Below are 13,647 nucleotides of genomic sequence, written 5' to 3'. Positions count from 1 at the left end.
TTTCTAGCCAAGCTGTTGTAAATTATATTGGATCATTTTCTTCTAAATACATTTTTAAGACCAACTTAAGTATATTATCCTGACTCTCTCCTGTGAGATTTTTAGAATATTTTTGACTGTAGTTGGATAGAAACATGACTGTTAATTCCTAAATTTTATACCAAATTCATGGATGTTCCTGCAGGTTTTTAACAGACATGAGGATCATCACACACGTGTCTCTGTCAATCACTGAATCAACTGAGTTTGATTGAGTCGTGTCACATAATATAAAACATGATTCATAAATCTTTATAAAATAAATGTCAGTGAAAACGGTGAGGTGAACATGTTGTTTTTTGATGGTGAACAGCATTTGCTGGGTATCTGGTATTTCATTTTCACATTCATTTTTAAATCATTGTTAATTCTTTCATTCATTGATCTTACTATAAAATGTATTTATTATCATCTGCTTTGAAATTGAGGAACGTGTTTATATGATGCTGTTAATATCTGCATTATGAGGGATGAACATATTAAATCAATACAATGATGCAGTTTAGAAAGAATGAGGATAAATCATAAATGCATATATATATATATATATATATATATATATATTATGTAGTGAAGAATAGATTCTAATTCTAAATAGAATAAACTGTCCTCAGAAGGGAAGATCAAAAGAGACTGAATTTCTACATGAAGGACTGAAAATAACAGAAGACAAAAATGATTACAGAAAAATCATCATAAAAAAATACTGATGAAGCTCAACGAAAGTGGTGTTTATTATAAGCTCATACTGTTTCTTCACTGTTGTGTGAGTGATAGTGTTTGAGCAGCTGCAGAATCAGTTCAGTCACTGTGACTCTGACTGACGGAGGTTTTTGTACGACTAATCACCCGCACAATAATAATTAGAATCTGTTCTGCAATGAAAAGTCTTACAGTAATAATATCCAGCATCTTCAGTCTGGACTCCACTGATGGTCAGAGTGAAATCTGTCTTAGGTGATCCACTACCACTGAATCTAGATGGAGTTCCTGACTGATGGCTGCTGGTCCAGTAAATCATGGATTTAGGAGCTTCTCCAGGTTTCTGTAAGTACCAAGCTAAAATATGCTTTCCCCTATCAATATCATAATATACAGGATTGCTGGTTTTACAGTTGATTTTGACTGTTTCTCCTGGTTGAGCTGCTGTCATTGAGGGACTCTGAGTGACGGTGATCTGTCCTCTACACTCTGAAACACACAACAAGAAGAAAATCAACTCAAAACTTTGACAATATACTTGAAGAAATGAATTCATATCAAACTTGTGCTCCACAAACCTTGAGCAAACGCTGTGAGAGTCCAGATAAAGATGATGATGAAGGTCATGTTGATGAAGATTGTTGTGTGTGTCAGTGATGAAGTGTTAAACTCACAGCACTATAAACACTCTCAGAGCACTGAAGCATCTGATCAGTATGCAAACACACTCCAGATCATTTACATGATCTACACACATATATACACTGTTTTATTGGTCAGTTTCATTCAGAGTTTGATGATGAGAGCATTTAAGCACACTGATCTTACCACAGAGATGTGAACAGACGTTGTGTAATTCCTGAAAACTGTTTTCTGAATTCTGTTCAACAAATAACACAAGTAAATCATACCTGGTATTTAAGTGCTTGCAAAACTCATCATCAGTAGTCAAGGAACTTGTTTTTCCAATAGAATATCAGTGTAGTTGAAGATCTGATGTTGCAGCGCTGTCAAGAGGAAAAGTTTGCTGGATTCATCTGTTGTGCAGGTATCAGATCACAAACAACTAAAACAAAACAAAAAACATCTGTGAGCATGTTCATATCAGGAGCAATTCAAAGCACCCTTGCTAAATAAAAGCATTAGTTCTATAATTTCTATCCCAAAAAATATTCATATAGGTATCTGGTCACTAAAATAAATAAATAAATCAGTGAGCATGTTGATAGGCCTGGAGCAATATTGTTACATTAGCAATCACTAATATTGCCCATGTGATTTTTATAGCTATCATATGCACACATGCTTTGTATTTATTATTGTACAGTATAAAAACAACATCTGAGAAACTAAATTATTATTAAGCACATTATGTACATGTTTGAGCAGATATTTGCAGACAGAGTATTCAACAGTAAAGACTGGTCTAAGCATTCTTAGCGTTCTGTTTGTAAGATAAACAATCTTAGCCTGTTCCTCTCAGCGTGTCCTCATCTGGAGTAAATACAAGGCTTTTTCCTCTCAGCGCTTTCTTCCAAAAACAAAAGTATCCAACGCAAACACGTTGCCGCTTTGTTTACAAGTTGATGTGGACGGTAATTTCACGCGTCTTTCACGTGGATGTTTGTAATAACAATAGCGCCACACAGCTCGGGGCATGATCTAATTAGACGTAATGAGCTCAGAGGGGAAAACAGGACATGGCATTGGTTTCATACGGATAACTTAAACACACAATATGTATTTTCGATTAAACTTACTTCATTTAAAAATAGACATTTCAAGCTTTTTATAGATATATCTCTCATGTTTGTGTGTCAAGTTATTCGCTGAGTTTTAGTTCATTTTAGTGACGCATTTCAACTGGATATTCACGGAGACTGAGAAGACTGAAAGGACACCCTGTATATTTTCTTTATTTACAAAAACCATGAACATTTGTTGATATGTTGAGGGTACACAAATAAAAGTAAACTTTCTACAGTTTCAGGTGATGTGTCCAATCAAAATTGAGGGAGCAATTCAAGTTCTTTTTGCTGTCATCTGAAAAATATGCCAGTGATCCCGCCGGTGCCTTAGCCGACCCCAGGACTTTAAAGTTAGTTTTGTGCAATTATTTTGACTGTTGTTTGATCATCTGGCAGTTTATGACAGGATTGATCATGATTATGAATGTATTAAAAACTTTAAACATTTTGATAATTCAAGGTTTTGGTACTTGAATTAAACACATGTATTTTAGCTCAGTTGGTTTGAAGATCCTAAACATCACTATAGTGTTACATCCTGTCTAGGGTAAAGGCTTTTTAAAATGCGAACAACCAATATTTTAATGAACATAATTTTACAGTACAATTGGGGGAGCCATGGAGCCAACAAGGCCAAAATAGCAAACGAAAAACAACTGCATTATACTAACCCTTTATAATGCATTATACATAACGGCTTTAAGTAAAGTGTTACTATAGTTTTAAATAAATATGGTGATATGCATATTTTATTTTTTTAATGGTGACCAGCACCTGTTGGGTAATCAGGGGCCATGTGTATTTGCCGCTCAGAGTAAAATTTTAGCCTTAAGTGCGTCAAAATTCTAAGGATGGTGTAATTTTACTCTTATTCCTAGACTTAAGAATAAGAGTGATTCATAAAGGTTCCTAAGTGTTAAGACTAACAAGAGCAGTTTTTGTAACTGAACAAATGAGAAGCTTATTCCACTCTACAAGTCAATGCTCTAACTGCAGAAATAAAAGTAGTAATTACATTTTTTTGCTGGAAAATTGGAAAAATGCAGCAATGCACCAGTGATGACAGAGTAAGCAGGGTCTTAAATATTGTGACACTAACCCCACCAAACACAACAGTGGCCAAAAGTGATCTGTGGAGGGTTTTAATGACCTCATATTTCACTTAAACCATCAAAATATGAAAGGAAAAAGAAAACACTGATCAGTGTTGCTAACTGCTTTCAACTGAAAGTAGCTAAAACAGTCGCTAAATGTAGCTGATGAGGATGAGATCATAATGGCAATTTCACTGATCTATATAAATAGAAATATGTCAGTGGGAAAGTGTTGTAATCTAAATAAGGTTTGTCCAACAAATTTATGTTGTTGCTAGGTTTTTAAATAAAGTCTCAAAAGGGGTGAGGAAGTCACTAAACACTTATCAATGACGACAACATAATCAGTTATTATTTTGTTTCTCTCTTGTTTTTGCATGTGTTCATAATTTCTTTGCTTGACAGTATGGCCAAAAATTAAGACCGCACAATTTGGCATGTTTCATTGCATTATTATCAGAAATAAAACAATTGATTCCAAGCAAATATGCTTACAAAATCAGTAACACATTTTTTTTCCCTCTTGGCCACTATTACAGTATGTGGCAGTTCATTGACTTTCCAACTGACTGTCAAACCATGCTGCAAAAACAAGCCACTTTTATGAGTATTGTGGGCTTTCTTGGAGTTATTGGAACTGTTGATGGAACTCATGTTCACACCATTGCTCCAACTGTAAACGAGGAGACACACCAATAGAAAAGGATTTCAAAACATCAGTAATTTGTGATAATTTTGCAAAGCATTAAATTACATTTAAATATTAAATAGTGTCTTAATTAAATGATTTTATTGTAGTTACATCAAATGATTGGTGTTGTGCTGCTGTGACTTCACATGAGTAGGTTCACTATTGCCTGTTTCAGAGGTCAAGACTGGCTATTTTGGGTTGACATCTTTGTAGTCCTTAGTTAACAACACTTCAGTGTCCTCTCACTCAACACTTAAGAATCGGTCTTAGACTTTACTGAAAGTTGCTTTTAGTTTCTTTATAAAAGTCTCCTACTATTAGAAAAGTCCTACTTTTTTACTAAGAATTTTATGACACTTAAGTCAAAGTTTAAGACTGTTCTTAAGAGCATTTCTGAGAAGTTTTATACATATGGGCCCAGATCACAGTCCAATAGAGCTGATTTGACTCCTAACTGAGTTTTGAGCACACGTGTAGTTCCTGTGTTTGGCCTCTGTGTGTCAGTAGTGAGTGATTGAGGGAGGTTTTTGCATGACTCTTTATCACTGTGTAAATGTTGGACCACTATGTGCACTGTGACAGTAATAATGTCCAACATCTTCAGTCTGGACTCCACTGATGGTCAGAGTGAAATCACTGTTAGATCCACTGCCACTGAATCTAGATGGAGTTCCTGACTGGCGGACGTCTGCATCAAAAACCAGCAGTTTAGGAGCTTCTCCAGGTTTGTGTAAGTACCAGGCTAAATAGTATTTGCTATTCCAAATGTATACATTTCTGCTGGTTCTACAGTTGATTTTGACTGTTTCTCCTGGTTGAGCTGCTGTCATTGAGGGACTCTGAGTGACGGTGATCTGTCCTCTACACTCTGAAACACACAACAAGAAGAAAATCAACTCAAAACTTTGAAGAAATGAATTCTTATCAAACTTGTGCTTCACAAACCTTGAGCAAACGCTGTGAGAGTCCAGATGAAGATGATGATGAAGGTCATGTTGATGAAGATTGTTGTGTGTGTCAGTGATGAAGTGTTAAACTCACAGCACTATAAACACTCTCAGAGCACTGAAGCATCTGATCAATATGCAAACACACTGAAGACAGACGCTCATTAATAGACAAAATACAGTTACTGAAATTAGAAAAGCTTAATCTTTTTCACAATATTAACACCCTGGGGTCGGCTAACCCGCAGGCGGGAGCACGCGCATATTTTCCAGATGTGAGCAAAAAGAACTTGAATTGCTCCCTCAATTTTAATTGGACACATAAAAGTAATACATCACCTGAATCTGTAGAAAGTTTACTTTTATTTGTGTACGCTCAACATATTAACAAATGTTCGTGGTTTTTGTAAATAAAGAAAATATACAGCGTGTCATTTCAGTCTTCTCAGTCTCCGTGAATATCCAGTTGAAATGCGTCACTAAAATGAACTAAAACTCAGCGAATACATGACACACAAACACCAGAGATATGTCTAGAAGAAAGCTTGGAATGTCTACTTTTAAATTAAGTAAATTTAATCGAAAACACATATTCTGTTTGTAAGTAATCCGTATGAAACTAATACCATGTCCTGTTTTCCCCATCTGAGCTCATTACCGCTAATTAGTTCACGCCCACGCGTGGTGGCGCTATTGTTATTACAAACATCCACGTGAAAGACGCGCGAAATGAACGCCCACATCAACTCGTAAACAAAGCGGCAACGTGTTTGTGTCAGATACTTTCGTTTTTGGAAGAAAGCGCTGAGAGGAAAAAGCCTTGTATTTACTCCAGATGAGCTGAGAGGAACAGGCTGAGCTTGTTTATCTCACAAACAGAGCGCGAGCGCGACTACAGCAGCTGACGAGAGGATCTTATACAGTGTAACTAATGTTTCTTATTAACATTAGATAATGTGTTGTTGAGACATAAACTTGAACGCATTTCCCACTGCGCAATGTGACGTCGTAGTGACGTCTTTTCCATGTCATTTTTGGACGTCCAATTTCCGTCCATTGATGGGGTTGTTTTGTAACGCCAGACGACGTCTTTTTTCGACGTCTACCGCACGTCTAATGTTGACGTCGGTGGGACCTCCATGTAAGGGCTATTTATAGTCCAAAAGTGGTCGTTTGTGGACATCTTTTCAACATAAAATTTTGACTTAACACGTCATTTTTATACAACTTCTATGTAGTCCTATGTTTCAAGAGGGTGGATGACATGATTTCTGTATCATGTATTCATTTTCCTGTACCTTTGTTTGGCTCAGCAGTTTGAACTGGAAATGCATTACACCTTAGCTAGTTGGACTTTTTCAAAACTATAATTTCTGACTAAAATATGTGAAATCGAGTGCAACATTTTGAAATATCATAAGCAACTTTTCAATGCATCTGTAAGGCGTCAGAAATGTTTTATGTTTCATAAACAAATTGACATTAAAGTAGGGCTAATGTTTAGACGATATAAAAGTAATGTATAAGAATGCTTAGACTAGTCTTTACTGTTGAATACTCTGCAATTATCTAATCAAGCGTGTATGTGCTTAATAGTAATTTAGTTTCTCAGATGTTGTTTTTATACTGTATAATAATAAATACAAAGCATGATCATTTAATAACAAATTTGTTATAAATTATATCAGATCATTCACTTCTGAATGCATATTCAACATCAATTTATATTAACCTGGCTGTCTCCTGTGACTAAGAATATATTTGACTATATTTGAATAGAAACATGACTGTTAATTCCTGAATTTTATACCAAATTCATGGATGTTCCTGCAGGTTTTTAACAGACATGAGGATCATCACACACGTGTCTCTGTCAATCACTGAATCAACTGAGTTGTGTTTTGAGTCTCGTGACATATTCATTTTTACAGTGCTTTAGTAATAACACAGACTGCATAAAGCAGATGAAGTAAATTAAGGTAATTTGTGCTGTGAGTGGATGTGTTTGTTGTTTGTTGAGTCCTTTTTGTATTTTTTTGCGTTTCTTCCATTTGTTTATAATACATTAATACATAAATTTCACTTAGCGGACCATGAAAACACCTGCAGATTCATGATGAAACAAAAACATGCTGCCAAATTATGAACCTCACAGGGTTATAGATCATTTAAAGATAAAGGGTGTAAGATTAACATATTTAGTAGTTGGAAAACTCAGTGGATGCTTTGTTTTAATTAATATACATGAACATCTGAATTGTTGTGTGAGTGATAATGTTTGAGCAGCTGCAGAATCAGTTCAGTCACTGTGACTCTGACTGACGGAGGTTTTTGTACGACTCTTTATCACTGTGTGATCACTGGACCACTGTGGTAACTCTGACAGTAATAATGTCCTGCATCTTCAGTCTGGACTCCACTGATGGTCAGAGTGAAATCTCTTGCAGATGAACTTGTGCCACTGAATCTAGATGGAGTTCCACTGTAACGGTCTGTTACTCGACATATGAGGAGTTTAGGAGCTTCTCCAGGTTTCTGTAAGTACCAGCTTAAATAGAAAGTAAATGCAAACCCTTGTGCAACAGAGTGAACATCTCTGTTGGTTTTACAGTTGATTTTGACTGTTTCTCCTGGTTGAGCTGCTGTCATTGAGGGACTCTGAGTGACGGTGATCTGTCCTCTACACTCTGAAACACACAACAAGAAGAAAATCAACTCAAAACTTTGACAATGTACTTGAAGAAATGAATTCATATCAAACTTGTGCTCCACAAACCTTGAGCAAATGCTGTGAGAGTCCAGATGAAGATGATGATGAAGGTCATGTTGATGAAGATTGTTGTGTGTGTCAGTGATGAAGTGTTAAACTCACAGCACTATAAACACTCTCAGAGCACTGAAGCATCTGATCAATATGCAAATGAACTGATCCTGTATTTAAATGAGCATTTGTCATTAAGATGCTACTTTTATGTAAAAAAAATATAAACATGTTACCATATATGTTACTTGCAAGGTGATATATAAATTTCACATACATACATTCCCTGGGTAGATACAAAATCCTCATATTAAAATTTGTTTATGCACATATTTTAATAATATCTATATGATGATTTTTATATGGTCTTGTATGTAGTAACTATACTGCATGTCAACAATATTGTATTCATATATAAAACCTTTTAAAACATACAAAAATTCTGCATGTTTATGTATATTTTGTAATAGTTATGTAAATACATATCCATCTTTTACATTTCCTTATAAAATATCAACAATTATTGATGGGTTTTCGGATGGATATACATGTACATGATATACATGTCCAACGTTTTACATATACATAAACACAAATTTGAATGGGTTGGATATACATGCTAATATATGAAATTGTTTCAATTTCTAATATAAGTTTTATATGTTTTTACTTCATATGACAATATACTTCATATATGGAAGTTTAATATATGTGCATATATTACTTTTGTGTATGGTTGACCCCAAATGTTTCAACAGTAGTGTACAGTAACTGAGACTGACCACTGGTTTTACGATCGACTGGGACACATAATATGGTGGTTTTGTTTTAGTATCGTAAATCAGCAGCGCCACCATCTGGTCTTTAAGTGAATCATTTGCTGGACCGACCTGAAAGAGACAGTTTGAAAAGGCATGAAACAATGATAACTGTATGATTCATGTGAACTTTTAGTTTCTATTGCTGAATTAAAGTTTATTCATTTGTTACTGGAGCTGTGGCTGCATGACTGAAAACAAAGACGGCTGCTGAGCTCCAATCTCCATCATGTGACGGATCTAGAAGAGCACAATGAATCAAATCAAAACCTCAAAGTGCAGATTCAACCAGTCCAGATTCCAGCATTACTCGTCTCCCTACAGAGAGTAAGAACATGAGGAGACAAAAGAGGGAGAAAAACAACAGTTATTTCAGATCCTCCTTTGAGCAGCTGCAGAATCAGTTCAGTCACTGTGACTCTGACTGACAGAGGTTTTTGTACGACTCTTTATCACTGTGTGAACACATTACCACTGTGGCGACTCTGACAGTAATAATGTCCAGCATCTTCAGTCTGGACTCCACTGATTGTGAAATCAGTCTTAGATCCACTGCCACTGAATCTAGATGGAGTTCCTGACTGGAGGACATTTGCTTTATAAATCAGGAGTTTAGGAGTTTCTCCAGGTTTCTGTAAGTACCAGGATAGAGGCTGATAACCCCAACCCTGGTAAACTTCAGGACTGGTTTTACAGGACATGGTAACTGTGTCTCCTGGTTGAACAGGTTTCACTGCAGGCGTCTGAGTGACTGTCACTCCAGCTGCTGATTCTACATCAAGAAAAATAAATAAACATTCATAATTCAGTATTTGTTGAAGGACAGTATTTCTAGCACATATGATCAGTTTGAATAGAGTCTGTTTATTTCCTCACCTGTGAAACAGCAGCTAGTGAAGATCCAGATGAAGATGGTGATGAAGCTCATGGTTGCTGTTGGTTCAGATTCTCAGTGTTCAAACTCACAGAGATATAAAACCACCTGAAGCTTGTGCTGCAATGCAAAATCTATGAAAATGAATGTGTCTAAAGCTCCATGCCCCTCAACAAATGACAGAGTTGAATCACTAAGAAAAACAGAGTTCACAGGTCATCAAAACTTATTAAAATGCATTTAAATGCTTTAAGAAATGCATGACCTCACAAAATGATGATGTCTAATGAAAATGTGATTAATACATGCATTTTATGAATAATTACATTAAATATGTATTTACTTTTTGCATTTTTGAATGACTAGTTTTCATTTTGGAAACCTTTTTGTGCTCATTTAAGTGTGACAGGTTAAACTCGTGATCAGAAGTCTTTCTTAAAAACCAAAGCAAGGATGTTCCTGCAGGTTTTTAACAGACATGAGGATCATCACACATGTGTCTCTGTCCATCACTGAATCAACCGATTTTGATTGTGAGTCACATCACACATGATATTATATATGATGATATTATAAAATAAATTTGTTAACATTTAACTTAAAGCTTTTATGTATATTGCATTATAAAAGTAGTTTTAATTATGCATTGTAATGCAGCTCATAATGCATTGTACAATTTAATGAATAATTGTTATTATAATTAATATATTATTACAATTATAAATACATTGTTACACTATGCATTTTAAATTCAGTTATAATCAGTTTTATTGCAAGATATGCAATAAAACACACATTATGATTAATTATAATGCAGTATACCTTTTAATAACCCTTTATAATGCATTACACAATTATTAATACAAAGGATTTAATAATGTGTTACCATAAATTTAAATAAATATTATCATCTTCTCTGAATTTGAGGAATGTGTTTATATGATGCCGTTAATATCTGCATTATGAACATAATAAATCAATACACTTATTACATTGATTAAGCAGAACATTTTATGGTGCTGATCATGCAGTTTCAAGTCAAAAAAAATTTGAAGTGAAATATATTTAAGGTGAATTTAACTGTTTCATCATTTATTTAAACTTGTCTGCTATTTTTCTAATACATATTTATATTTAGTGTTATTTCATGACATTCATATTTTTTCCATTTCAAAGGCATATTTCATATTGTTTTAAAAATGTTTTCATTTTACATTGGTAATTTCAGATGTTATTATTCCTAACATTTATTGATTTTTAATATATTGAGAATATTTTCTGACATATTCAATTACATTTGAAAATACATAATTTTTCCACAGTTATTGGTAAATTTAACAATTAAGAGTTTTTAAAATGCATGACACAAATGTTTAATGGTACAGACAAAATAATTCTAATTTTTTAGTCGTCATTATCCGACAAAGAGAATAAAATTAATAATTCATAACTTGAACTTACATTTATTAATATTTCTGATTGTGAGTCTCTTAATATTTTCAAAATACTATATTTAAATTTCTTTTCCAAATACATAAATGAGCAATTTGCATGTGGACAATTTTTTAAATCAGTTTGAGATTAAACTGTACCTTATTCAGAAAATCTCTAATTATTATAAGATTTACCTTATATAATGTCTGTATTCGAGAAGTGATTTGTATTTAAAAGTACATGATACATTTAATAGTAGTGAATATTGATTTAACTGAGAACATTTTGAAACTTAATTCATGATATTTGTGTTATATGAATGACAGCAGTGATGTGGAATTACAGTAAAGATGAACTGATTGTGATTTTGACTGCATTATCACGTCTGCTCCAGTGAAGATTGTAGCTGCAGATGTGAATAATTGAGTTTTGTGTGTGTTTGTGTGTTTCAGCTGGTCCCGCAGTGAAGCCCTCCGTGTCTCTGCTGCCGCCCTCTTCTCTGCAGATCTCTGGAGACTCAGCCGCACTGCTCTGCCTGCTCAGCTCTTACTCTCCACAGGGGGCGCAGGTGAGCTGGACGCTGGACGGGTCAGAGGTCACCGAGGGGGTTCAGACCAGCGCAGAGAGCGAGCGGGACGGACGCTACAGCCGCAGCAGCGTCCTGAGCCTCAGCAAAGCACGCTGGGAAGGTGCAGATCGCTTCGTCTGCAGAGTAAAACACAACGGAGCTGATCAAGAGGCCTCGTTCCTCAAGAGCTCCTGCTGATGTTTCTCCAGTGAAGAGCAGCAGGATTCACAGCAGTCACGTGATTTACAGCTCAATACTGAAACAGTCTTTCAATGTGCTGCCATTGATGTTCATTCAATAAAGCTTCTGAACGCCTTACATTTGTGTTCGACTGCATCATTGATCAGTGTGTCGTTCCTTCACTAAAGTTTGAGCTGCTGTTGATGATTGTAATAGTTGAGAACAGCTGCATTTAGCAGTAAATGTGAACTGAAGCTCTTGGGGTTTGAACATGGTCACTGGAGACGGAGCTGCTCTATTCTGAGACCATCAGAATCACTAAAGCTGCCAATGCAAATCTGATTTTCCCCTCAAACTCACAGTTTCACTGTTTGATTGGTTCAACGCTCTGAACTGGAACAGTTTCACTTCTGCTCATGGAGTGATGAGACAGTTATGGAGTTTGAGTGTTAGTTTCATAAGACAAGTTTATCATGATTTTAGTAGAATCTACAAAAACAAAATGCAAAAACTACATTATTGGGACTGGGAAAAATGTTTGTTTGATTCGTCATAAACTTGGCTCAGAATCAGAGTCTATTTAACAAATACACATCTGTCACAGGACAGATTAAAGTCTAATATAGATGATTTCACTCCTAACTCAGTTTTGAGCACATGTGTAGTTCCTGTGTTTGGTCTCTGTGTGTCAGTAGTGAGTGATAGTGTTTGAGCAGCTGCAGAATCAGTTCAGTCACTGTGACTCTGACTGACGGAGGTTTTTGTACGACTCTTTATCACTGTGTGAACACATAATCACCCGCACAGCCACCATAAGAATTTGTCCTGCAGTGAAAACTCTGACAGTAATAATGTCCAGCATCTTCAGTCTGGACTCCACTGATGGTCAGAGTAAAATCACTGTTAGATCCACTGCCACTGAATCTAGATGGAGTTCCTGACTGGAGTGTGCTTGTACCATAAATCAGGAGTTTGGGAATTCCTCCAGGTTTCTGTAAGTACCAGCTGAGACACTGTTTTCCATTACAACAACAGGTAGGATCACTGCTAAATTTACAGGTTACAGTGACTGATTGTCCAGTTTGAGCGAGCTTTGAGGGAGTTTGAGTCACGGTCACCTGCCCAATAGATTCTGTCAGATGAGAAAGATTAGAAATCACAAACACCTTTATAATCATATATCTTCAAAACAATTAAAACAAAGGACAAGTAAATAACATATAATCTTTACTGACACAAACCTTGACATAATACTGTCATTGTCCAGATCAATATGGTGATGAAAGTCATCTTGTTGTTGATCATCCAGTTGTTGATCATGTTTGATGTTTGACAGAGTTATAAACACACAGAGCACTGAAGCGTGTGTCGCTCATGTAAAACAGACTCTCTATGCAAACACTGCAGATGTGAACAGATTTAAGTTGGTTTAATGTGCTGTTCAATTGAACAGGACAATAAACTGTGGTCACTGAAAACTGATGACAGATGTGCTATTGTGTTCACAATATAAATGATGAAACTCCTAAAATCTGAACCAAGCAATCATAGCAATCATATGAAAGGCACAGACTGATTCAATAGTCTATGAAAATACATTCAGAATATGAGTGTGTGCTTGTCTATGATCTTAAAGTATTGTCTAGTGATTCTACACAAGTTGTAAGAACTAAGTAAACTACTACACTTGTGATAACAAACTGACTAACTACTAGTAATGATTGTGTATAGGGGCGATTGGGGAAGTTGGGCAATTTGATGTCGGGAATATTTTTGTTTATATAACCACAG

The 13,647-nt window shown here is 35.5% G+C and overlaps 3 gene segments (V, D, J or C); 1 reads left to right on the top strand and 2 right to left on the bottom strand.

Moving 5' to 3' along the window:
- LOC127159921 (Ig kappa chain V region Mem5-like) overlaps positions 1 to 13,647 on the top strand; it is a 74,347-nt gene that overhangs the window by 36,736 nt on the left and 23,964 nt on the right.
- On the bottom strand, positions 4,817 to 5,333 carry LOC127159927 (immunoglobulin kappa variable 4-1-like). The segment is given in 2 exon segments: positions 4,817 to 5,142; positions 5,220 to 5,333. Coding segments are annotated over 2 exon segments (375 nt in total).
- LOC127159922 (immunoglobulin kappa variable 4-1-like) lies at positions 12,509 to 13,167 on the bottom strand. The segment is given in 2 exon segments: positions 12,509 to 12,988; positions 13,098 to 13,167. Coding segments are annotated over 2 exon segments (420 nt in total).

The sequence above is a fragment of the Labeo rohita genome, unplaced genomic scaffold, assembly GCF_022985175.1.
Source record: "Labeo rohita strain BAU-BD-2019 unplaced genomic scaffold, IGBB_LRoh.1.0 scaffold_264, whole genome shotgun sequence".
NCBI lineage: Eukaryota > Metazoa > Chordata > Actinopteri > Cypriniformes > Cyprinidae > Labeo > Labeo rohita.
The sequence above is the reverse complement of the archived record's forward strand: the minus strand, read 5'-3'. Positions and strand labels throughout refer to the sequence as shown.